General features: G+C 41.2%; 1 protein-coding gene across 13 annotated transcripts in view; it reads left to right on the top strand.

The window, feature by feature from the left end:
• CTNNA2 (catenin alpha 2) overlaps nucleotides 1-26,994 on the top strand; it is a 1,147,855-nt gene that overhangs the window by 1,019,934 nt on the left and 100,927 nt on the right. For all 13 annotated transcript variants that reach the window (XM_054474847.1, XM_054474848.1, XM_054474846.1 and 10 more), the window contains 2 exons: nucleotides 24,796-24,888; nucleotides 25,711-25,867. In XM_054474847.1, coding sequence (XP_054330822.1) covers nucleotides 24,796-24,888; nucleotides 25,711-25,867 — 250 coding nt within the window. The remainder of the gene's footprint in view (nucleotides 1-24,795; nucleotides 24,889-25,710; nucleotides 25,868-26,994) is intronic.

The following is a 26,994-nucleotide window of genomic DNA, read 5'->3' as shown; positions in this document are numbered from 1 at the left end:
TCCTCCTCCAGGAATGCTGTTAAAATAGAAATTTCATCTGAGTCACTTTCCAAAGTGAGGTGTGAGACCACGAGGGTGTGTGTTTCTAAGCAGCTGGCTAAAAGATGGTGAATGAACTCTGAATATACTCACCCACACTAGAGACATAAAGGGATCAATAAGCATATATTAGATGGGACACATTTTTGTAGAAAGCTGTTGGTGGCCTGTGCCATCCCCTTTTCATTATCAAAAGGAAGTAGGCCTTGATAGAAGTGCAAGGAGAGAACTGGAAAAATTCCCGACCTGCCAGTGGGGAACACAGAAAAATAGGGTTTACTTCAGGCTGAGGGCCCTTGTCGGTTCAGGTATTATAACAAAATAGTATAACTGGAAGGCCTAAACAACAGAAATGTATTTCTCACAGTTCTGGAGGCTGGAAGTCCAAGATCATGGTGCTAACATGGTCGGGTTCTGATGAGGGCCTTTTTCCTGAGTTGTAGGTGGCTAAGTCCTTACTGTATCCTCACCTTGCAGAAAGAGAGCTAGTTTGCTCTGTAGTGTCTGCTTATAAAGGCACTATTCCCATTCATGAAGACTCCACTCTCATGATTTAATTAGCCCCCAAGGGACCCACCTCTAAATATCATCACATTGGAATTAGGGTTTCAACATACTAATTTTGGGGGGCATTGTACTGAGAGACTCTAAAGAGCAAGAAGCCAGCTGCACCTGCTTCCACATTGATTCGGTGAAAAGTTGGCTGCATTAGGATTGGCCTACACTGCCAGAGTTTGCCAGCAAAAAAGAGTGGTATTTTCTGTGAGTTGAGAGGTTTGGTGTGGAATGATCCAAGGTCCTGTTCAAGAGGGCTGCTTGGAGAGTGGATAAACCTCAGCAGAAATATTGAGGTATTACTACATTGCCAGGGGCTGAGGCAGGGGTACCAGGTGAATGAGGATGAGATGCGCTGGCCCTCAGTGAGAGAAACAAACCACTGATGACAAAGCCAGCTGTGAGCGCCCACGAAGCCCTGACAGCCCTTGTGCTGGGACCGCATCCCTGTGTAGTGAGCAAAGATGTTCCAATTTCCCCTTTCTTTTCTCCCTTCCTCTACCCAACCCTGGAGGCCAGTTAGTAAGTTGAGGGAACAGGATTTGAGGCTACCAAGTGGAAGAACAAAAGAGAAACTGAGTGCCTCCTCATACCTGCTATACTTGCCAAAGCCCCATCCAGGGAAGGAGATGGGAGTCTTTATTTCCAAGCAAAATGCAAGTTTTAGCTCTTACATGGAACTCTATGTAGAATCATTGCTCCCTTGTCCCCCCAGAGTTGCTCACATCCTAATCCCTGGAACCCATGAATATGTTACTTCATGTGGCAAAGGGGAATTAAGGTTGCAGATGGAATTAAGATTTGCTAATCAGCTGAATTTAAGGTCAGGACATGAGCCTGGAATTATCCAGGTGGGCCCAATGTAATCACAAGGGTCTTTATACGTGAAAGAGGGAGGCAGGAGAGTTAGAGTGATGCAAGGAGAGAAAGACTTCACTGGCCGTTGTTAGTCTTGGAGACAAAAAGGAGCTATGAGCCAATGGGGGCAGCCTCTAGGAGCTGGAGAAGACAAAGGAACGAATTCTCCCCTAGAGCCTCCAGAAAAGAACATAGCACTGCTGACACCTTGATTTTAGCCCAGTGAGCCCCATTTCAATCTTCTGACCTTCAGAAATGTAAGATAAGTTTTGTGGTGTCCAAAGCCACCAAAGTTGTAATTTGTAACAGTAGCAGTAGGAAATTAACACACTAAATAACTAAATCAAAACTGCATTACTTAAGAAGAAGCAGGAAAGTCATAGGTAGAGAAAGAATTAGCCTCAAGGAATAACTTAAATGAAGAGAGGGAGACCAAAAAATGAAGTCACTTTAAGAATATATAGCCCCAAGTGGTTTCTCAACCTAACAGTTACATATCTAAATCAGGTTATCTGTCCATATTTCTTTCTAGAAGCTCCCCACAAGGCCAACCTGGATCCTGTGTTTCTCTTAAGTGGGTTTTGCATTCTCTGGTTCTGAACAAAGGTCATGTCCAAAGTCCATATTCAGAAACAGTTTTCATGGAGCTCTACTCATTTGCAGAGAGAGTCAGCTGTGTCGGTGATTGGTAGTTAGTGTGAGCCTCAGCTGTTCTCAAGGATCCTCAAAAGAGAGTCTTAATGAGTGCTGTAGTCTTCTGTAGCAAGAGGATGGGGGCTGTGATGTGTTTGAGCAATAAAGTTGGAGATCCAAGTTGGGGCCAGGCAGTGGAGGACTTCAGATACTGTAGAAAATAGATTGCATTTAATTTCAATAATTAGAATGTGTGTTGATAAACATTTGAACTGTGAGCGTTGCATTGAAGGGGTTAGGAATAAAGCAGTTGGAGATATCTTGCAGTTAAAGGTGATAGGACTTTAAGAGCTGAGTAGGAATCTTAGTTTTCTATCCTGGAGATTTTTGTCCCCACCCAAATCTCATGTTGAATTGTAATCCCCAGCGTTGAAGAAGGGGCCTGGTGGGAGGTGATTGGATCATGGGGATGGTTTAGCACCATCCCCTTAGTGCTGCTTGTTTAAAACTGTGTAGCACCCAGCCCCCACTTCCTGCCAGCCACCTGAAGACTGTGCTTGCTTCCCCCTCGCCTTCCTCCGTGATGGTAAGTTTCCTGAGGTCTCGCCAGAAGCAGAGGCCTGTACAGCAAAACCATGAGCTGATTAAGCCTCTTTTCTTTGTAAATTACCCAGTCTCAGGTATGTCTTTGTAGTAGCGAGAGAATAGACTAATACAATATGTCATTAGCTGATAGCGACACTGAGCAGGGGAAGATGGGGGCCTGTGGTGCATATGTTTTGTGGAATTAATGCATTTGGGGTGATTGTGCACCACTCAATTGGAGCTATCAACCAACTCAGAAAATTACATAAAGATAAGAGTGAGAAGTCAGAGTCTGGGATAATGAGTTATGTATTTTCAACCCAGTAATGAAAATAGGGTCAAGGTGAATGAGATCGTTAACAAGGAAGTATTGAATACGTGCCATACCTGTGTATTAGACGAAATCATTTATTTAATTAAAAAAACCACTTGTAGCAATCTTGAACGTGTCAAGCAGCCTCAGTGGGAGAGCAGAAAGGAAAGTGAAGTTGTAAATGCAACAAAGGCTGAGTAAATATGAAGTCGGTCCCGGTGCATGGCGAGAGGTAACTTTTCATAGAATCAAAAAAGATGTCTATGAGCTGTAAATTGAGAGAAGAAACTCCATATGAATGACTGGGGCACTGGAAAGAGAAGCAAAAGGAGGAAAATGTTAGTGATTTGGTGATAATGTTAGGCCTGCGTGAAGAGAAAGTTACAAGGTAGATGGAAAGAGGAAGATAGGCTACGACAATTCCTACTGCTGATATTAAACCTAAATAACAGTATTTATGCCACCATGGGGTCTTTTCTATTGCAGTCCTGAGTGGATGATGGGGCTGGGCTCTACAGCAAGCTCGGCTCCCCTGTTGTAAGGGTGTAAGTGGTATATGGACATGCAGCCAGCAGCTTGCACACAGGAGGGGCTGGCATCTGTTGTGTTCTCAGTATATTTCACACTAAGGTTAATACAGAAGAGGCAGGAGATGGTCCCTGACTTTGAAAAGTTGATGATATAATGGGGAAGGCAAGTCTTTGCAGAGGACAGCGTTTTAATATAACCGATCTTGATACAAATTCTTTACACTAATGTGGTAAGATTTCAGGGTAAGGGAAGATTACGTTGCCATACTTAGGGGAAATTGGTTGAGGAAGGCTTCCTAGATGATGTGAGGCATGATTTTGATCTTAGGATAGGCAGAGAGGTAGAAGGGTGAATCATATAAGCAAAAGCATAGCATAAGACTTTTTGCTCTTGGCGCTGAGGAGTTGTCATACCTGCCTATGTAGTCCTAACAAAAGCATAGCTGCTGGTGGGGATTACAGGCCTTCAGGAGATGTCCCGCAGGGAAATAGCTGGGGAGAGGGGCTGTGGCATAGTGGGAGGAGCACTGGTTTGGGAGACAGATCATTGAATATTCCTGGCTCTGAACCTGACCATTTAGGTGATCAGGGGAGATGTACTTCACCTGCAAGTGTTCTCTTCTGTAAATCAGGGGTCAGAAGAGGTACCTCATAAAATAGTATCTTGTATATCCTCCTCCACATTCCTTGTTCTCCTACCTTGAATATATAATTGTAGGTGTACACTTTCCTTTTCAGAAGAATCTGACTCTCTCTACCTTCTCTTTCTCATTTTCTTCTGATTCATCTTCCCAACAGGTGTGCAAGTACTCTATGATATATGCCCAGTGGTCACTCACCTGATTAAAGTTCTCCCCATTGCCTACAGGTGAAAGTTGTTATACCATCTTTGGTGGTGACTTCCATCCCAGCCATATTTCCTGCTGACTTCCCTCTTGCAGACTAGTCACGTTGAACTACTTGCCAATCTCCAAATACCCCAGTCTCTTTGGCCATGGCTCACATTCTTTCTTCTTCCCTAGAATAGTCTCCCTATGCCACTAGCCCCTAATTTTTGCCATTGCTTCCTTCCCCATCTTAGGGTCTGCCTTGTTGTAAGCCTAGGGACCTGTGTATCTTTGAAGCTTTTCCTAAACAACTGCCCTCATACATGCTCTCTCACACACAAAAAAATGCTCTCCACCCACTTTGTGGTCCCACTCTGACAAGCATAGATCTCTACTGTTGCACGTTTGTATTTGACTTCATTAGCTCTTTTATGGCTTGTATTATCTCACTAGATGTCTCCCCCGTGCCACCCCCACCTCATACTTTTAAGTTTTTATTTCCATAGGTTTTTTGGGGAACAGGTGGTATTTGGTTACATGAGTAAGTTCTTTAGTAGTGATTTGTGAGATTTTGGTGCACTCATCACTGAGCAGTATACACTTTTTTTTGTATGACTTCCAGAAGCTGGTGTGGTGATTAATTAAATGTGAGTGAGTGAATGAAGCAGAAGACAAGCAATGTCTTGTCACTCTTTCCTCCTCTGGTAGTTCCTGTTTGTGCTGGGGCAGGATTGCACAGCTAGAGTTTTTTTTTTAAATAGCAATTTTTGCTACCCTGCCTCCCCAACACACAGTCTCAGGAGCCCTCTCCTGCCTGGTTGGACGGGCTCAGTGTGCTCAAGAGAGAATCCTTGCCTGGCAGCTGGAGTCTCGTAGGGCAGGTCCCTGAAGTCTTTGGGGCCTCTTTCAATCGAATGATTTGGATTTCCCTTCTGTGTTGGTGATGCCCTCCCCGGTTACTGTGAAGTAAGGGAGAAATAACTACTCTGGTCAAGTTCAGTGACTCTGAATCTGATTTGGCTTGTATCTGGGTAACTCTCAAGAGCAGGACTGGCCTCAGGCAAAAAAAAAAAAAACAACAAAAACCCCTGAATTCAGCTAAGCCTGACTTTCCAATTTCCCCCTCACCAATCTGCTCTCTACCCTCAATATCAAATGTTTGCCTTTGTTTTCTCTCCTATTGTAGCCTGTCCCTTGGAAAATGTATTTTATCTAGGATTTTTCTGGAGGGGCCTTGATCACACTCATCATGTCAGCTTTTCCTAAGTCCTTCTTAAGAGAGTGACTGTAACTTGAAGTTGAAAAGCTGCCTCGTTGGTGCTCCATGATCTGTAAGGATAATGACTACCTTACCCGCTGGCAGGATTGCATAAGGTGCAATATGTGTGCCTGGGACCTGCAAACAGACTCCAGGTTCAAACATCGGCTCTGCCACTTATTAGCTGTATGATCTGGGCAAGCTATTAGGTTGGTTCAAAAGTAATTTCATTTTTTGCCACTGAAAGTAATGTCAAAAACCACAATTACTTTTGCACTAACCTAATCCTCTCTCTTAGCTTCTGGTTATTCATCTGAAAAATAGAAAAATCTGTTTTTAATGTTTGTGGTGAGCAATAAATGAGCATCATATAGGGATCTCTAGAATGTGCTTTGAAGTTAGGCCACTATAGTTCAAACCTGCATTTTCTCCTTACTCTGGTATGACCTCAGTAAAGCTAATGAACTTCTCTGTGCCTTGATTTTCTTTTTTTATTTTTTTGAGATGGAGTCTGGCTCTGTCACCTAGGCTGGAGTGCAGTGGTGCGATCTCAGCTCACTGAAACCTCCACCTCCCGGGTTGAAGGGATTCTCATGCCTTAGCCTCCTGAGTAGCTAGGATTACAGGCGTGCATCACCACATCTGGCTAATTTTTGTATTTTTAGTAGAGATGGAGTTTCGCCATGTTGGCCAGGCTGGTCTTGAAATCCTGACCTTGTGATCTGTCCACCTCAGCCTCCCAAAGTGCTGAGATTACAGACGTGCGTCACCAGGCCTGGCTAATTTTTGTATTTTTAGTAGAGTTGGGGTTTCACCATATTGGCCAGGCTGGTCTCAAACTCCTGACCTCAGGTGATCCGCCCACATCAGCCTCCGAAAGTGCTGGGATTACAGACATGAGCCACTGCACCTGGCCTCTCTGTGCCTCAATTTTCTCATCTATAAAATGGGAATGATAATGATAGTACCTTCTTCGTATGGTTTTCTGAGGATAAAACAAAAAAAGAGCTTATAAAAAAAGTGCACAATTAAAACTCACACATTCCAACTCTTGCATCATTTCAGGTACTGTGAGAATTGAATAAAATAATATTAGAACTTTTGAAAGTACCTTAAGCACTGCATAGGTATCCAGGATTTCCTTGAATGCAGACTTCTCTAAGAATCCTCCAAGAACTGTATGGATTTTTAAACAATCCTTTTGTCACCCTTCTATCATTTTTTGAAATTTGGGAGGTAGTAGAATATGGTCATTGTACAAATTGTCTATGGACATGTCTGCATTTCAGGGGAAAAAATTTGAGCAGTATGACGCAGTCGATGGCACCACCCTGAGTGCTCAGGAAAATCTGCTTTTTGTGTCAAAACACAAGGTCTCACTCTTACCCAGAATATTCATGAAAGATGATAGTAATTAGGACTTTCTAATTAAAAGTGTCAGAAAAAATTCTCAGATAACTCACTTTCATAGAGTTGTAAGAAGTGATGACATGAGGATAATTTTTTAAAAAGAAAGTAAAGCAATTGTAGTATGGGGGAATTCCTGTTGGCTGGACTTTAGAAGACAGGGCACTATTTGTCAAAAAGTGAAGCGTTTGTGGTAGATCTGTGAGTCTCAGACTTGAGCATGCTTTGGAGCCACCAGAAGGGCTAAAAACACAGATGACTGGGTCCCACCCCCATAGTTTCTGATTTCTGTGTATCCAGGGTGAGGCCTGAGAATTTGCATGCCTGATAAGTTCCCAGGTGATGCTGATGCTGCTGGGCTTGTGTTAGATCAGTTTTACTTGAAATCTGCTTTATCTTAAGTGGCAGCTGGGGAGTCTTTTAGAAACAGGAATTGTCAGGCCCATTGCAGAGTTCTGGAATCAGAATCTTCTGGTGAAATATACGTTTAGCAAGCACACCAGGTGATTCTTATGATGGGGCAAAGTTGGGAGTCATTGGGAGAGAGAGAGAGATAATCTCTGAGGCCTTTCCCTGGTTGGCCTCTATAAAGGAGAAAGCAAAGCTGATGGACCTAGACTAACGCCTTAGAAGAGAAAGAGGTACTCATTTACTTGGAAATACTCTAACTGAATTTAAAGTAAATTTAAATTAAATTTCAAATAGGGAGACAGTTCTCCACCAGGGCTGCATATTAGGATTAGCTGGAGAGCCTTAAAATGCCCGCACCTTGTCCATACACAAGGACAAGTACATCGGAATTTATGAGTGTGGGTCCCAGGCATCAATATCTTTAATATTTCTCAGGCATTTTCAATGTGCATCCAAATTTATGAATAACAGAAATATAGAGGCTTGTAACTTGGTTTCCATTTTGCAGCAAATTAGCTGCATGACCAAGGGAACATTTTCTGTCTTATAGAATAAATTCTTCTTGGTGAATGGATGAAGATGTGGGGCACATGAGAAAGGAAATGAGAGTTTGTTTGGAATAGATCAGTGGTTCTCAACCTTAGCTGTATTTTTTTTGTTGTTGTTTGTTTGTTTGTTTTGAGATGGAGTCTCGCTCAGTTGCCCAGGCTGGAGTGCAGTGGTGCAATCTTGGCTTACTGCAACCTCTACCTCCTGGGGTTCAAGCGATTCTCCTGCCTCAGCCTCCTGAGTAGCTGGGACTACAGGTGCCCACCACCATGCCTGGCTAATTTTTTGTATTTTTAGTAGGGACGGGGTTTCACCGTGTTAGTCAGGATGGTCTTGATCTTCTGACCTCGTGATCCGCCTGCCTCAGCGTCCCAAAGTGTTGGGATTACAGGCGTGAGCCACCGTGCCCGGCCCTTAGCCATACATTTCTAACAAGCCCCCAGGTATTGCCCTTGCTACTGGCCTGTGGACAATGCTCTGGGTACCAAAGCTGCCGTCCAAACTGTCTCACACTGAAATGTGAGCCCAACTTCACGCTTCAGGCATGATCATGAATCTCATGGGTCCTAGCACATAGAAGGTGCAACCCTCACCAAAAAATAAATAAATAAATAAAAATAAAAATAAATTACTCATTCCAGAGTGGGCTTTTTTCTTCAAAGTAGACCCTTTGGGAGTTTTTGCCCAGATTGGAGGGCTGCTGCCTCTGACATGTTTTTACACTGATTCTTTGTGAGTCTCTAACATATTCTTTGGAACATTCTCAAACTTTGTAGCTCTTCAGTCCCTGAGGACAGATTAGACTTTTGGAAAAGCTGTATCTGTGGAATAATGAATGATGACATAGGGGTTATGTAAACATAAATAAACAAGTATTAAGAGATGAGAAATAAAAAGGTCCTTCTCTTTGAAGAACACAACCAGAAAGGAACTTGGGAAATATGAGCACAGATGGCTCCCTTGATCTGAGGCAAAGATTGCTGGGATTGGAGCATTTGGGGCAACTCATGTCCTGGTGGGCATGCAGACAAACACCAGAGTAGTTTTTATAAGTATACCATCATACTTTGGGGTCAGCCAACTTTTATTGGTAAGAATAGTAACTATTTTCAGCTTTGTAGGCCACACAGAGTCTCACAGATTTTTCTGTGTGTAGGTGTTTTAACCGCCCTTTATAAGTGTAAAACCATTCTTAGCTTTAAAACCATACAAAAACGAGCCACTGGCTATATTTGGCCCATAGACATAGATTGTTACTCATAGTTTATAACTAAATACCAATGGAAAAGTATATCTATGTGTACATAATCTGTTGTGAAATAATAGGTATTAAGACATTTGAAAGTTAAATTTTCTGTCTTCAGGGAATGCTAACACAATAATTGCAATTATTGCTTATTTAACTAAGCACTTACATTGATGACGACCTCCAAATATTTTTATAGCCCTCTTTTGTTCTCTCCCTTTCTCTAGATGCACATGAAAAATATTATTGGTGTTCACACAATGAGTATGCTTGCTAAACTTGGATCCCACAAAAAGTTGCAGAGCCTATTTGAGGCAAAAGCCCGGGGTTAAATAACGAAATAGCCGGCCTCTAGAGTGCAAAACTAAACAGAAGCAAGATACATAGAATTTCATTACTTGCTTCTCTCTGGTACTATTAGTCAGAACACCAACTTTAGCTTTATTTCACATAGCAGATTGAAAGGTCAGACTGGCCATTCACCCAGACTGATTCAGCTAGGGGGGAAAAATGACCTACTGAAGATGAAAGTAAAACATTTCTCTTGTAGAGAGTTGCTAAGGTGAGGCACATTTGAAGGGCACCGTGGGGCTTGGCCTGCTCCTACGGGTGTTGGTTACAAGCATGACCTTGGCTCGGAGTTTGTGTACACTTCTGAAAGTGCAGCTGCGCCTTTCATCTAGACCTAGCCATGGTCTCCTGAGAGCCTGAAGGTGAAACCAAATGCATCTGTGGTCCACTGCTGGCCATGGCTCTGGACTGTGAGGGATGCATCTGCTGCCCAACAAGGCAGAGGTGGCTACTTGAAGGTCACCTTGGGAAAAAAAGGGACTCCATGTGGCAGAGTCCTTTCTGAGAGGGTTCCCAGGTGACGTGAAATAACCCTCCTGCCCACCCTCTGGGACTGCTCTGCCCTGCTTTCTGAGCATCATGGAAATATTAGATTTCAGAGGTGAGCAAGGAGCTTTTGCAATTGCAGCCCTCCGTAGCAGCTTGTGGCCCATAAAAGGAAGAGTTGCAGGGCACTCAACAAGGGAGCTTCCAGCTTGGGAGAGACTTGTGAGAGCACGGGTTATCAATGAAAACCAGGAGGCCTTGTCAGACTGTGTATGTGTCTTGTAGGACACAGATAGGAAGAAACTAATAGCTGCAGGTATGATGAAAGTGGGGAGACCTTCCTGATGGGTTAGTGACATTAGATAGCCAGGAAACATTGTTCATAAGTGGTATTAAGCAGAGGAGAACTTGAAGCAGGTGTCAGGAACCAGAGTATGAAGTCATATAAAGAAAGCAGAACTGGGATGAGCCTGACCACGTGGGAGGAGGATTTGAGAGTATCAGAGATGGTGCTGCAATACTTGGATGGTTTTGATAGCACTGTTTAATGAGCCTAAGACAGAGCAGATATGGAGAACTCTTTGATTTTCCCTCTCTGATGACTGAGGGATCTAGCCTACCACCTGGTCTGGGAATGGATGGGATTGCTCCCAGGGGAAAAGCATGGAAAAAGGGAGCTGTGCTTTGCACCCAAACAAGCTTGAACTTATACACTAAGGACAGAATTAAAACTTCATGAGAGAACATAGGGGAAAATACAATAAATATCTGAAATAAAAGAAGAGGTGGCACTAGAGCTCAGGTAAGATGGAGTGAACAGGTTTGAGGGGTTGAGCTTGAAAAGAGTCCATGAGGCAATGCAGGTAATAGGAGGCAGAAGTTACAGGTTCCGAGGGCAGGGAGGGAGCTGTTAAGGGGAATGAATTGGTTCAAAGGTCATTTCTTTAGTCAGTTCTCTGGTGCGGTTAAGGACAGCAGTCAGGTTGTCTTCCCTACCCCATATTCCCATTGCTGTGATTTACTTAGGAACCCTCTGGAGTTGTGACACAGGTTCCCAGGACTTCTCCTTTGGGCAATAACCATTGCAGTGGCCAGACCAGGTGTTTACCAAGGGGCCAATGAGGCCTAGTACCTTCTGTTAGATATACTCTAGGGCTTTGTCTTGGGCTACCCATACAGACTGCTAAAGCCAGGAATGGAGCAGTAAGTGATAAGGAAGTGGATATCCAAGAAGGATATAGCTACAGATGAAAGGCTGCAAAATTGGCCTCTTGGTTAGAGAGGCTTCTAGAGTGATCCTCCAGTTTCAGGAAGAGGTTGTTGATGGTGCTACATTGAGAGGTAAGCCAGATGGCAGTACTGACTCAGAATTGCTTCTCTGTTCACCTGCAAACTTCTTTTTTAAATGTTTGGGATGGTGGAGAATATCCTAGAGGTCCTTCTGGGTCTTCTGCTCCATGCCTATCTCCTCCTGGTTTTTTATTTGTTTGTTTGTTTTCTGGCCCCAGGACTTAGTGCTTTAAGGAGACCTGGGAGGGGCACATATTTTTATTCTTTAAGAACCTATGCTTCTCCTCGATCCACTTAACTTTGATTTTACTTGTGTCATAAATACTGTAAGTTGATACTTCTCTCATTTCCTGCTATGACGATGCTTTGGCATATTTGACAGGTCGGAAAAAATTAAATGGTTAAATCTGACCAAGTTTTCATCTAAACTGGAGGTTGGCAATCTTCTTCTGTAAAGGGATAGTAAGAGATCTTGGCTTGTGAGTCATATGGTCTCTGTCACAACTACCCAAATCTGCCATTGTCATGCAAAAGCAGTCATAGGCAATATGTATAAAAGGGTAAAGATGTGTTCCAATATGACTTTATTTATAGAAACAGGTGGTCAGAGGAAGGAAAGACCAAAGAACTTTTAGATAGGGTTGACAGAGTTTAGGGAAAAAACTCCTCATCCTTATGTATTTCCCCAAAAGCTTGCCTGGGGAGCCTGAAATTTCAACAGTATATGGTAGCCCCTCCTATCCATAGTTTTGCTTTTTGGAGTTTCAGTTACCTGTGGTCTGAAAATATTAAATGGAAAATTTCAGAAATAACTCAGACATTTTAAATCGAGTGCCATTCTGAATAGCATAATGGAATCTTGTGCCTTCTAGCTCCATCCACCCTGAGTGTCAAGCCTCTTTTGTCCAGCATATGCACTGTAGAGGCTATGTGCCCCTTCATCACTTAGTATCCTTCTTGGTTATTAGATCTGCTGTAGAGGTATCCCAGTGCTTAAGTTCAATTAACCCTTATTTTACTTAATAATGGCTCCAAAGTGCAAGAGTAATAATGCTGGGATATTGTTACAATTGTTCTATTTTATTACTAGTTATTGTCAATCTCTTACTGTTCCCAGGTTATAAATTAAACTTTATCATAAGTATGCATGTTCAGGAAAATACATTATGTATATAGGGCTTGGTACTATTTGTGGTTTCAGGCATCTGCTGGGGTTCTTGGAATGTATTTCCCATGGATTAGAAGGAACTACTCTTTGGTTTGTGTGTGTGTGTGTGTGTGTTTTTTGTTTAAAGCTCTAAAGGGCTCAGGAACATCTTAATTAGATTAAGGTGTTATATTACCTAGGAGAAGAAAATATGACCTTAGTGAATAGTTACTTTGATTAATCAATTAACATCCTTTTCTAGGTAAACCAACAGCGATAAGAAAGAGCTGTACCCCAGAGGTAAGGGCAGATGGGAGCAGGAGGTAAGAAAGCACCCATGACAGGGAGGCTGCCTTGGAACCACATGTATAGCTGCTGTTTACAAGGTCTTGTACACGGAGCCAAGGGAGCCACAAGGATGAAAATAAAAATACAACCATTATCCTCAAAGATGTGGAAATTTAGTTGAAGATACATGATAGCTATGTGTATATCTTTGATTTATATATCTAATTCCATGTGTAGGTATCCTCCATCCATATAATAAATAATGGATAAGACAATAGTATGTGGTAAGTTGCAGTGGGTAGCACAGCCAGTAAGCCTGAAGGTATTTGGAAGAGATCTATTTCTACTGGTTGTATGAATGGGATGCCTTCAGCAACACGTGGATTTTGAATTGAACCTTGGAAGATTGCTAGTTTAATTGGTGGAGGCATCCCCTCCACAAAAAAAGAAGACAATGTGGGACATAAACTGGGGACTCATGACTGTCTTCCTCATTCTGTGTGAAGCGGGCTGCAGTCACAGATCCAATATTGTTTAGGATGGTTAGATTCATCCTGCATTGTGGATATGGCCTTGACTCCACACTTCCACTTGTCATCTGGAAATGTAGGAGACCAGGCTTTAGAGAACAGCTGCACTTACTTATTCATCTGGATCTTCATTCTGGAAATGTTCCTTGGCTTCCGTTAAATGTCAAGCACCGGATGGTTCAGTGCAGCCCTCCTGCATTGCTAGAGATGGATCCTGGAGTTTTCATCCTGATAATATGCAGCCCACATATATGAAGGTCAACATGTTTTATTCACTGGAAATAAGTTGAGATTTCATTTACTTACATGAGATGCTGAAAACTAAATAATAGTGGAGAGTTGCAAGATTTTAGTTCCACCATGTAAAGATGGAGAAAAAAAATCTCCTGATGCCTTTAGTAATTAAAAGGGCATTACATTCCCGGCATGGTTTAAGGTAAGACATGATAAGCCTCTCTATCCTTTTCACATAACCACACATTATTGATGAGCCAGTATCAAGAAGGCATTAGGTGATGCTTTATTGCATTATTTTAAGCCACTGAGGTTTTTATATATGAAGGGTATAGATTTATGCTGAATGATTCAGCTATGAAGCAGGCACATCAATTTGTTCATGAATGTGAGCTGGTGATTACCTCCATTAAAGTCACCAGGGCAGACTGATCACTGTAATTTGGGCAGAGGCATGCAAACAGCATTTGCTAGTGGTGTGTGTATCCCTAAGAACACAGGCAAAAGAGCTGCTCTACATCCCAGAAGAGCTCTAGAAAATGCAGATTTGTGTTTTTATAGATGTATAACTACAGTCAAGGGTACAATGCCTGGTGGGACCATGAACAAATTTCTTCGTTGTACCATGTGGCAGGATGTTGTATAAGGTTCACTTGATATTAGCTGGTGTATGCTAATTTGATGATAAACTTATTTGATTAACCGATACGGAAAAGTTATACTTCCTCCTAATTCTAGATCATAGAACTCAGGGTCCTCCTATGTATGACTAAGTTATGACAAATTGAATGGTCCTCTATACAACATGAAGAGAGTTTGTGGGAGTTAGTAAATTCAAAAAATTGGAATTCAGCAACTGTGATCCCAGATATGTGTGGAGGGGTAAAGTAGGGATTCTGTCCTGCAAGAATTCAGTCTAGCTGGGAAAATGTGAAGTGGCTACTTGAGCAATCCTGATTTGCACTTGCGGTTTATACAACGAATAATTAGAAGCACATTCAGATGATATGTTGGTAGAGAAGTCAAGAAGAAACAGTGTTGAGGAATATGGGATGCAATGCTGGTAGCACTGGAAAATTGGCAATTCACTCATTCCAGGGACATTTCAGCAAGGACTATGGTCACAGGTAAACAAGTGTCATAACAATTTTCCTGTTGCAGAAATTTCACTTCTGACAGGAGCAAAAACTAGATGCCTAAAGATGTGTATTACTTTGTTTTTAGTAATAGCAAACATTGGAGACTTCCCTAAATGTATGACAGCAAGGAATTAATTTACCAAACAATGAGGCAACAACATTAGGGAATCTTATTCAATCATTAAAAAATTTGGTTAAAAGTATATATAAGATCTATAAAATATTTGGGATATAACGGGTTGAAATAAGCAGTGACAAAAAGAATTGTAACTTGAGAATTGTAACTTTATACAAAACTGAGGGATAAACTGTGCAAGTGATCACATAGAGCTCCCTTCAGTTTTTATCATTGTCTTCCTCTTGTTTCTTTTGTAATACTCATCACAATATAAACTTTTAATGCATTACTTTGTTAAATTCTGTCTTCCCACCAAAACATAAGCTCATCTAGGGCATAAGTAATATTTTACTTGTATCTTCCATGTCTGTCATATATAGGCACTCAATATTTATTGAATGAGTGATCAATGATTGGATAACGTCATTCAAATATATTTTCACTTTTTAGTGACCTTTCAATAAATTGCATCTTATGGCAGTAACATTTGTCAAATCCCTACTGGGTGCTGGGTTAGCTAATCTCTTATTGCAACATTGTAATATTTTATATTTATATTTTATAACTGAGACACAGTTGAGGCTCAGAGATGCAACACATCTCACCCAGCTGGTGAGAATAAGAGTCAGAACATAAACCCTGGGCTGCTTGACTGCAAAGCCCAGGTCTTACCAATTATGATTTTTAAAATTAAACTATATAGAATGACCAAAAGTGCCAGATGCTTTATAGAGGTCATTTAAAACAGAGGCAAGAAAAATTGATTCCATTTCCTCCTGTCCCCCAGTGTACTTAAGCCCCCAGCTGCTGACATCCACTGAGCATCCTTCCCTGATCAAATTATCACTGCTTTTTAAGTTTCCTCTATCCTTTAGAACTGCAGTGACTGTTAATCAGGCTGATAAACTTATCCCAGTGTGTAGCTGCTCATTTTAAAAGGATTCCATAATACCTCAGCAGGAAAGAGAGACAACTCCTACAATATTCTTCTGGGCAGCCAGACTTGACTCTCCTCAAGTCCAATTTTGCTGGTGGCCATTTAGCCTATTCCTATACCCATCTTCCTGGAAGCTGATCGTCAAAGGGTGAGCCTGTTTGTCTACCAGCTGCTTCTGTCTTGCCTCTCAAAGGTTTCAGGGAGGAGTATCATTTCCGCTGTTACTGAATTGTGAAACTCCATCTGTATTATAGGAGTCATGTTCTGTAGGAACCTTGAGGTTCTGTAGAAGATAGGCACATATGTTAACATCTTCATGTGTACTAATTACATCAGCACAGATAGATGAATAAACCTTCAGATGGAGACCGCAGCACTTTTCATCGTGATGATAGTTTTAGAGAAAAACGTTTTGCATGAAATCTGTGCCACTGTCCTCTCTGTGGTTTTATATGGCCATGTGACTGACTATAAATTCAAGTAATTCCCCTTTAATAGTAAATAAATTCATTTTATTCTCAAATGTACAATGATGATGAAATATTAACATGAGGAGCAAGTGCTTTATGGACCTCTGAATTGCTGTTCTGCTTTATTTCAATAGTGTGTTCTTAAAACACCAGTATGATACCTGAAGCTGTAAAAATTAATGAAATGATTCGGTGTTTGGGAGTTGAATGCCCTGAATATTTGCTGGTGTTTCAAACAGAACAGAATCACAAATATTAAAAAATGTAATTTGATTACATTTTTTCCAGGGCCAGAAAAAGGGAAAATGTTCTCATTTTTCTGATGTGCTTCATATCACGTTGGAGTTAAATGCCTAAGTACTTTATTAGCAGAGGTTTTTAATGTCTAATTGAAGCTCAGCCTTCCAGGCTTTTCTTGTGAGTGTTCAAACAAGACTGTGGCACTTTTGAGACAGAGCTGCTTTTCTGTGGTGGTGTCCACACAAAACTGAATTGTACAGCCACGATGCAGTTTATCAAGATCTGTGAGCTGTGTGGGGTTTTCGTTGTGTGATTAAAAAACATCTTGCCTTTTTAAATGGTCACTATACATTTTACTTTAAGTTTTGGGATACATGTGCAGAATGTGCAGGTTTGTTACATAGCTATACATATGCCATGGTGGTTTGCTGCAGCTATCAACCCATCATCTAGGTTTTAAGCCCTACATGCATTAGGTATTTGTCCTAATGCTTTCTCTCCCCTTGCATCCCACCCCCTGACAGGCCCCAGCGCGTGTTGTTCCCCCTCCCTGTGTCCATGTGTTGTCATTGTTCAACTCCCACTTATGAGTGAGAACATGCGGTGTTTGGTTTTCTGTTCCTGTGTTAGTTTGCTGAGAATGATGGCTTTCAGCTTCATCTATGTCCCTGAAAAGGACATGAACCCATTCTTTTTTATGGCTGCATAGTATTCCATGGTGTATATGTGCCATATTTTCCTTATCAAGTCTATCATTGATGGACATTTGGTTGGTTCTATGCCTTTGCTATTGTAAATAGTGCTGCAATAAACATGTGTGCATGTGTCTTTATAGTAGAATGATTTATAATCCTTTGGGTATATAATGGAGTTGCTGAGTCAGTAATGGAGTTGCTGAGTCAAATGATATTTCTGGTTCTAGATCCTTGAGGAATAGCCACACTGTCTTCTACAATGGTTGAACTAATTACACTCCCACCAACAGTGTAAAAGCATTCCTTTTCTCCACAGCCTTGCAAGCATCTGTTGTTTCCTGACTTTTTTTGAGACAGGGTTTTGCTTTTGTTGCCTAGGCTGGAGTGCAATGGCGTGATCTCAGCTCACAGCAACCTCTGCCTGCTGGTTTCAAGCGACTCTCCTGCCTCAGCCTCCTGAGTAGCTGGGATTCCAGGCATGTGCCACCACACCTGGCTAATTTAGTATTTTTAGTAGAGATGGGGTTTCTCCATGTTGGTCAGGCTGTGCTTGAACTCCCAACCTCAGATAATCCACTCCCCTCAGCCTCCCAAAGTGCTGGGATTACAAGCATGAGCCACCACACCCGCCCTGTTTCCTGACTTTTTAATGATCGCCATTCTAACTGGCATAAGATGATATCTCATTGTGGTTTTGATTTGCATTTCTCTAATGACCAGTGATGATGAGCTTTTTTTCATGTTTGTTGGCCGCATAAATGTCATCTTTTGAGAAGTCTCTGTTCATATCCTTTGCCCACTTTTTGATAGGGTTGTTTTTTTCTTGTAAATTTAAGTTCCTTGTAGATTCTGGAAATTAGACTTTGTCAGATGGGTAGATTGCAAAAATTTTCTCCCATTCTGTAGGTTGTCTGTTCACTCTGATGCTAGTTTATTTTGTTGCGCAGAAGCTCTTTAGTTTGATTAGATCCAATTTGTCAATTTTGGCTTTTGTTACAATTGCTTTTGCTGTTTTAGTCATGAAGTCTTTGCCCATGCCTATGTCCTGAATGGTATTGCCTAGGTTTTCTTCTAGGGTTTTTATGGTTTTGGGTTTTACATTTAAGTCTTTAATCCATCTTGAGTTAATTTTTGTATAAGGTGTAAGGAAGGGGTCCAGTTTCTGTTATCTGCATATGGCTAGCCAGTTTTCCCAGCACCATTTATTAAATGGGGAATCCTTTCCCCATTGCATGTTTTTGTCAGGTTTGTCGAGGATCAGATGGTTATAGGCATGTGGTGTTATTTCTGAGGTCTCTGTTCTGTTCCATTGGTCTATATGTGTGTTTTGGTACCAGTACCATGCTGTTTTAGTTACTGTAACCTTGTAGTACAGTTTGAAGTCAGGTAGCCAGATGCCTCCAGCTTTGTTCTTTTTGCTTAGGATTGTCTTGGCTATACAGGCTCTTTTTTGTTTCCACATGAAATTTAAAGTAGTTTTTTCTAATTCTGCAAAGAAAGTCAATGGTAGCTTAATGGGAATAGCATTGAATCTATAAGTTACTTTGGGCAGTATGGCAGTTTTCATGATACTGATTCTTCCTGTCCATGAGCATGGAATATTTTTCCATTTGTTTGTGTCCTCTCTTATTTCCTTGAGCAGTGGTTTGTAGTTCTCCTTGAAGAAGTCCTTCACATCCCTTGTAAATTGTATTCCTAGGTATTATTTTATTATCTTTGTAGCGATTGGGTCACAATATATTTTTAGGAAGGATTCACATGTTTGTTTTTTGAGATGCAGTTTCACTCTGTTGCCCAGACTGGAGTGGAGTGGAGCGATCTCGGCTCACTGTAACCTCCACCTCCTCAGTTCAAGCGATTCTTGTGCCTCAGCCTCCTGAGTTATTTTTGTCAATTTTTAACTGTCTTATCAGGAATATTGTCACTCTGCTTTTAGTTTGCTGAGGTGATTATTAAAGAGTTAGAGGATAGATGCCAATTGTAATACAAATTCAATTAATGGAGTAAGTTACTTTCTTCAAAAAATAGGTATAGGCTCTCCTTGCTATTTTTTGTTGTTGTTGTTGTTGTTGTTCTTTCTAGTTCTGCTAATGATATTGTTAATGTTAAGTATTCACATACTTACAAAGTGTGCCCAGGAGAGCAAAAAAAAATTATATTCATTGAGCATCTAGAAAGTAGTGCTAAACAGGCAATCATAAAATAAATCTTGCAGGATGGATAGTTTACCTCTCCATGATATGTTTACTGATTCCACTTAGCAGCACTGGTCTCTTCTTTTTCCGTAATCCTAAAGTTTTTGTGGTCAGCAGCACACAATTTAATGATGGCTGCTAAGCTTCCTCCTTTCCCTCAAGAGTACTGGTTTTAAGGTGCTAAGTCAGAGATAGACTAGCCCAGTCTTCTCAGCTTTTACTTCCCCAGATCCATTATGCTCTCAGAAGTTAAGAAGGAGAGCTTTCCTTTCTAACAGATTGGTAGGTATTTAGTACAATTAGCTCACCAACGAACTCTACCACCTATAGTCATGACCTATTCCACTTTCAGAAATCCCAGATCAATCTAAATTGCTCAAAATTTAATACTTAATGAAATGCTTTATTGTTTTCTAAGCTTCCAGGAAGGCAATTAAATCTCGTGGCTTCAGTTAAGTTGTAAATAATTCGAGAGTGGAGAAGGCAGAGGTGGGACCCAGTTGAGAAAGTATATCCCATAAACGTTTCCTGCTTGGTTGCCTCAAGCAGGTTTCAAAATTCTATCAGATTTAATTGTATTGTTCAACATCTTTGGGGTTGCAATGTATTGGTGATCTATTGTCTGCTTTTTCACTCACATTAATCTTTTCAAATGTCTAGTAATTCCAGTCCACCATTCCCTTCCTCCTCCATACTTCCCCTTATCACCCTTTATCATGAGAAACTGACCATGTAGGAGAAAATATTAGCTTTGAAAAAATAGGACATTTACTTTACCACAGTTTCTGGTGTTGTAACAGAGATCTAGTTAAAGAACAGGTTGTTGAAATCAATTATCAGATACTGGCAGGTGTGGTGGCTCATGCCTGTAATCCTAGCACTTTGGGAGGCCAAGGCAAGTGGATCACTTGAGGCTAGGAGTTCGAGACCAGCCTGGCCAACATGGTGAAACCCCATCCCTACTAAAAATACAAAAATTAGCCAGGCATAGTGGTGGGTGCCTGTAACCCCAGCTACTGGTGAGGCTGAGGCAGGAGAATCACTTGAACCTGGGAGGCGGAGGTTACGGTGAGCTGAGGTCTTGCCGCTGCACTCCAGCCTGGGCAACAGAATGAGATTCCATCTCAAAAAAAAAAAAAACAATTTTGAGATACCTACTGTGTGTACTTATCTTGGACTGATGTTGTTGAGGTTGAGGTGTTAGCTGGCATTTCAAGCTATATTATTTTTTTCTTTTTTGGAGATGGAGTCTCTGTCTGTCACCCAGGCCGGAGTGCAGTGGTGTGATCTCGGCTCACTGCAACCTGAGCTTCCCAGTCTCAAGCGATTCTCCTGCTTCAGCCTCTTGAGTATTTTGGATTACGGGTGTGTGCCACCACACCCTGGCTATTTTTTGTATTTTTAGTAGAAATGAGGTTTCGCCACATTGCCCAGGGTGGTCTTCAACTCCTGGCTTCTTAGGAGCCTCAGCCTCCCAAATTGCTGGGCTTTGAGGCATGAGCCACTGCATCTGGCCCAAGCTACATTATTGATTGGGGACTGCCTGAAGCAATGAAGCTAAGGATCATTTGCTGATGAAATTCTAGAAATCAAATTATGTAAAACCAAGTTGATAGTCACCACTGTGCCAATGGGTCCAGTGAGAAGCAGAGAAAGACAAGCCAAAAGAAAAAAGGGAAGGTAGGGATTTGGATAGAGCCCATGACCAACTTAAAATATGTAAGCCTGCCTCTGAAGATACTGAAATCCTTAGCATCATATTGGAAATATTTTCAGAATGTTTCCAAAGAAAATACAAGGTGAATGAAATTCTGAGCTTTAAGTGGAATTAAATAGCAGGAGTGCGTTGCAGAGTATAGGCTGCCAGGCTTGAGGATTTACGGATCGGTACAATTAAAGAGAATAAATAACTGGAGGACTATCAAGAGGTGCCAGCTCTTTATTTTTGCCAAGCATTGCTAGCTTGGTTTCCCCCTACTAAGATTCTGTTGGGTGAGGAGTTTACCTCATTAGGCCTAAGGGATAATAGAGTTTAATTTAAACAAAGGATGAGAAAACAGTTCGAAAGATACACAAAGAAAAGTTTATTTTCACTATGTGGAAGTTACTAGTTAGCGTTTCCCTCTGTTAGAGTCCAGCTCTTCTGAGCTCTAAGTCCCACAGGGTCGACTTCTGCCAGGTGACTCGCAGTCAGCGTAAGTGGGAAGCTCTGCGATCTGGGGAGCTATGCTGTGACTGACAGAGTCCAGTTACAGCATTCATCTGTGCTCAGGCAGGTACCCTCTACTGTCTGCAAGCCTCAACTCCAAACCATACTCAGGTTTCCCTAGCTTACCCTTTGCTCCTTGGAGACATGCACAGATGCAGGAAAGTGTTTTCCAGAGCTGGTGATATAATACGTTGTGGCTGCTACTTTTTTTCTAAATGTTTTTTAGTATGGAAAATTTTAAGCATATCCCAAAGTAAAGAATGTGTAATGAACCATCATACACTGTCACTCAGCTTCAACAATTATAAACTAATGGCCAATCTTGTTTTTTCTACACTTCCACGCATTTCCCTAACCCCAGATAATTGTGAAGCAAATTCCAAACATCATTTCATCCATAAACATCCTGATTATATATCTCTAAAAGCTATAGATTCTTTTAAAAAAAGTACCATTAGCATACTTTAAAATATTAATAACTCCTCAGTATCATCAAATGTCTAGTTAATATATAAATTTCCTTGATGGTTTCATAAATGTAGTCTTATTTACTTATTTATTTACATATTTTTATATATATATGTATATTATAGTTTGTTTTTTTCTATTCAGGACACACATGAGATCTATGTCTTTTTTCCAACAGTTTTTAACCATCAGGATTTTTATGATTGCATGTATGTACTTTTATTTTACATGTTTCTTTTTCTCTTGAATTTTCTGTAAATTGAAAATTCATCCTAAATGGCTGATCTTTTCTTTTTTTTTGGCAAGAATATTTCATAGACAGTGGTTTGTCAGTCAAGAAACACATGATCTCTGGTTGTCGCTCTTTCTTTTTTTAATGTTAACCACTGATGACTTGGTCTGGATCCATTATTTCATTAAGCGTGTTGGTATTTTCTTATGCTTTTTACAGAAATGCAAATAATTACCTGATTCTTGGGGCATTTTTAAGTTTTCATATTGTTGTTGTGCTAAACTCTAGCAGTTATTCACTGTTTGCAGAAGTGTGATTTCAAGTCTTTCACACAGCAAGCAGGGATTGTACAGGGCAAAAAAAGCAGATATAGGAAAAATTTAATTGAATATTAAAAGGTAGAACTTTAAATACATATATCTTTCTAGAAGATTCTCCACTATCCTGATTTTTTTTTCCCCCCCCACATGCCACTTTGGACAGGGGAAGCTGCATCCTGGACTCGTACCACAGATCAGAATGTAGGAACCATTGGTTAACACCATAGCATTGGTTAACATCTGCCAGAAGGTGAACATTTGTCTTGCCAAATTAAGGGTGAAGCTCAACTTTATTTTTGAGGGCACCATTTATCCATTGTGTATTCCAAATTACTGTCTACAATAAGTTACACCAAGTTTACAAGCTATTGTTTAATTTATTAAATAAACATGTACGAAACATCAATTCTGTGTCATGCACTGAGTCAGGCACTTGGATTGTAAAATGAACTAGAATATAGAATACAGACGTAACAAAGATGAATAAAAATGTAGAGAGAAGACATTATGATATAACAGAGAAATTGAAGTTAAGAGACCTGCATCGTTAGTCTCTGCCCCACATCTAAGAACCTTCCTGCCCATGGCATGCAGTATCTGTGAATGGTCCTAATAAGGCATATGTCTTTTCACACTTATTTTGAAAACTAAGTAAAATAATGAAAATCAAAGATAAACTATAAATTATAAGAAACTAAATGGTAATGTTTGGAATTCACTTGTCATAATTTCTCCTAGGACATTTTCTCACTGAAATAGATATAATGGATCCTCTTTCTCCCTTAAAAACTCCAAAACCCTATTCTTTACACTAATGGTTTATTGAAGTAATCTTTAAAAGTATTCTATCACCCTCAACCCATCTCATATTGCTGATAAGAAAGCAGCAATCTAAAATGTGAAGTGACTTATAAAGATGCCCAGTGGTTGAGCTTCCTGATCTCCAGGCCTGTACTCTTCTTACTATGTCATACTGCCTAAGGTTTCTTTCACATTAGGAACTATAAGCATGGGTGGTACGTTCTAAAATCCTAGGGCATTCAGGCATGGGAGGAGAGCAGCCCAGTTTTGGAGATTAAACATAAGCAGGATACCAAAAAGGCAGGTGGCCACAAGACTCCAGGGATTCTCTCTGCTAATCACTTGTTCTGTTTGCTCCATAGCTCCTACGCCTTGCTGTCCTTCTCCTCTTCTTTGACTTTTCATATCCCCATTCTTGTGTTGTCTTGATACCAGCCTGATGGGACTGATTGGTCTTTTGATGGTGGCTTTGTGGCTGTTGACCTTGGCTAATCAATCTCACCTTGAATTACCAACTCTCCTTCAAGAGAAGGAATAACAAGTTGAACCACTTGACCTGGGAACTTGAATTCAGTCCAGCTGTTTGGGGGTAGCATAGTGTTCCTAAAAATAAAATTTGAATGTCTTGCTTCCCCTTCCCTCCTTGGTTCCTGGCCCCATCCATCTTCAGAGCCAACTGTTTGAAGACGGAAGGGGCCAGGAACCAAGGAAGAGGGGAAAAGAAGACATTCAAATTTGGGCCAGGAACCAAGGAGGGGGAAAAAAAAAAACAACTGTTGGCTTTGAAGATGGAAGGTGCCAGAAAGCAAGGAGGCCATCAAATTTGAATGTCTTTATACTAGATCTGCACATTGTAGTTTACAATATATTCCACCATTGTGTATTGAATGCTACGAGCCTTTTTGTTACATTGCTCATAACAGCTGGCCTCTAATAACATTTGAGTTGGCTATTAGTGGACTAAAATTTTCAGGCAGATCAGGTATTTTGGGGGCAGGGCACCATAATTGTCAGCTTACTATGAGTCTCTCAAGCCCAAATAATGGCCTGTAGCATTCTTCTCACTCTACAGGGTCAGAACTGAGTACTGATATGGCCAAGATCACAGGGTTTTGCATTTGATGATGAGTCTTAGGAGGCTCCAGAGAGTGTAGGCAGATCAAGGCAGTTCATAAGAAAAAACAGTTCAAAAACCCTGTTAAAATGCAACCTTGTATATGCTTGAGAGTCGTGAAATGCCTCTTCTGACAGAAATGCCTAAATTAGCATAAGAAGTAGTAATAGTTGGTTCTACATGAAGGCCAGGATACCCTTATCTTATTTCTGAAAGAATTCTCCTGGAAAAGACATCTGCCAGAGAAGGTACAAGGCGGAGCAACAGTATACTTCCCCTTTGCCCCAACCTAATATTCACTAAAATCCTCTTCAATACAGGTTGCCAATTTGGCCTGTTCCATCTCCAACAATGAAGAAGGGGTGAAATTAGTTCGGATGGCAGCCACCCAGATTGACAGCCTGTGTCCCCAGGTAAGCCTCTTTCACTTTGTTTCAAAAGCCTGTCAGTGACCTTCTCCACTCCAGCCCTTGTGCCCCTCCTTTTCTTTCTCTATTTCCTCTTGCTGAAAAATGCTACTTATCATTTATGAGCTGTTTCAAGTTCTACCTTTCTCAGAAAGAATAAACCACACCAGTCTCTTCAGAATTACCATGGCAGGGGCCGGGCATGGTGGCTCACACCTATAATCCCAGTGCTCTGGGAGGCTGAAGTGGGAGGATTGATTGAGGCCAGGGGTTCAAGGCCAGCCTGGGCAACATAGTGAGACTCCATCTCTACAAAAAATAAAATAAATTAGCTGGGTGTGGTGGTGCATTCCTGTAGTCCCAGTTACTGGGGAGTCTGAGGTGAGAGGATTGCTGGGGCTCAGGAGTTCGAGGCTGCAGGGAGCTGGGATTGTGTCACTATACTCTCCACTCCTGTTGACTTTGTTCTATTTGTTTTGGGTTATGATTTAAATGTTCCATATCTATTTACCTTGTCTCAGCAGCTAAATCATAAACTTGCACATGTGGAAAGCAAGAGTTGCATTTCTGCTGTATCTGTGCTAAGTCATGAGACTTGTCCAGGAAATGCTTTTTGAAACCTGAGGCAAACTATTATGTCTTAAAAAGAAGCAAACAAAAATGAATGGTAGTTGAAAATCTACTTTGTCTTTTATGTGTTTGATTGTCCTTCTGAACACCAAGAACCCACTTATCTGTAGAACGTACAGGGTGCATGGGTCTTTGACCGGCTTATTCCTCTTTTGAAGTGTGTAGTCATCATGTCCCTGGATTGTTTCCAACAAATAGGTCATCAATGCCGCTCTGACACTGGCTGCCCGGCCACAGAGCAAAGTTGCTCAGGATAACATGGATGTCTTCAAAGACCAGTGGGAGAAGCAGGTCCGAGTGTTGACAGAGGCCGTGGATGACATCACCTCAGTGGATGACTTCCTCTCTGTCTCAGGTAATCATCACAGACAGGTCCCTTACAAGGCAGCTGGAGGGGGGTAACTGAATGAGATAAGGAATGTCTCACAAATGTCATGGGTCTGTGTTCCAGGCGCACTCCTTAGATCTTTGAGCTTTTTTGATCATCTCTGCAAATGTGATTATAACACCCTCTTAAATGCTTCGGTGTTTATGTTATTTCAAGACACGGAGTCAAGGCATTAAAAGGGAATACATTATTTAAGGTGGCTTATTTTCCTTTTTAGTGTTTGGAGTTTATAAATCAGGATGGCCTTTGATGTATCTGAATCACTCATGTAAAAAAGGGCCAGGGAATATGGGATTCATTAATCTACACAGTTTATGTCTTAAAAATAGGTGATCAGTTACTCCAATTTGGCTAAGTTTTTTTTTTTTTTCCAACAAGTGAAGGTTTGCGATAACACAAACCTCTACACAGGTAGAGATATCAGCCACAGAACTTACCCCTTAGCAGGCACTTGGTAGCTGTCAAGGCTTTGAGCACTTGTCTATGAGGTTGTAGAAGGAAGTCAGTGAAAGAAAATAGAACTGCTCATCACTTGAAATTATAACTTTCTTCTTTGTAAATGAAGCCAGACTGGAGGATGCTAGTAGACATGAATAACTGTGGAGACAGTTTGACATTTAACAGGACTCATGGAGTCCGTTTCAAGATTGGTCTACCAACCAGCAAATGGACATTTTTCCAAATGCTTTTGACCTAACTTATTTGGCCCAGTTCACCTGAAAGAATCTCTGTGAGGAGGAGGTCACTGGAAACATCAGCCTTCTTTGTGAGGTGTTAAAAGAGCCAGCTGACCCTTGGAAATTCAAATTGGCCAGGTGTTGATTCTACACAGGTGTGTGGAACTCACACCTACTGACTCGGGCAGTACTAGCCCTGATGACCTGCTGGTTCTTGGCTGACTGAGGGCTGAGGGAGACATTGCATCACTGTTGGTGGGAACCAGGCAGACAGAACCTCTGACTGCAACAGTATGGAAGTGATTTCTGAGGGGGTGCTGTCATGTTTAGAAAATGTTTCTAGTTGCAGTCTTTTCTTTTCCTGAAGAAACATAATAAATTCCCACTGGGGCTTGTCTGAGAACCGCGTAGTCAAAT

This window comes from Pongo pygmaeus, chromosome 12 (genome assembly GCF_028885625.2).
Source record: "Pongo pygmaeus isolate AG05252 chromosome 12, NHGRI_mPonPyg2-v2.0_pri, whole genome shotgun sequence".
NCBI classification, from domain to species: domain Eukaryota; kingdom Metazoa; phylum Chordata; class Mammalia; order Primates; family Hominidae; genus Pongo; species Pongo pygmaeus.
Note: the sequence above shows the minus strand (reverse complement) of the source record. Positions and strands in the feature narration are given on the sequence as shown.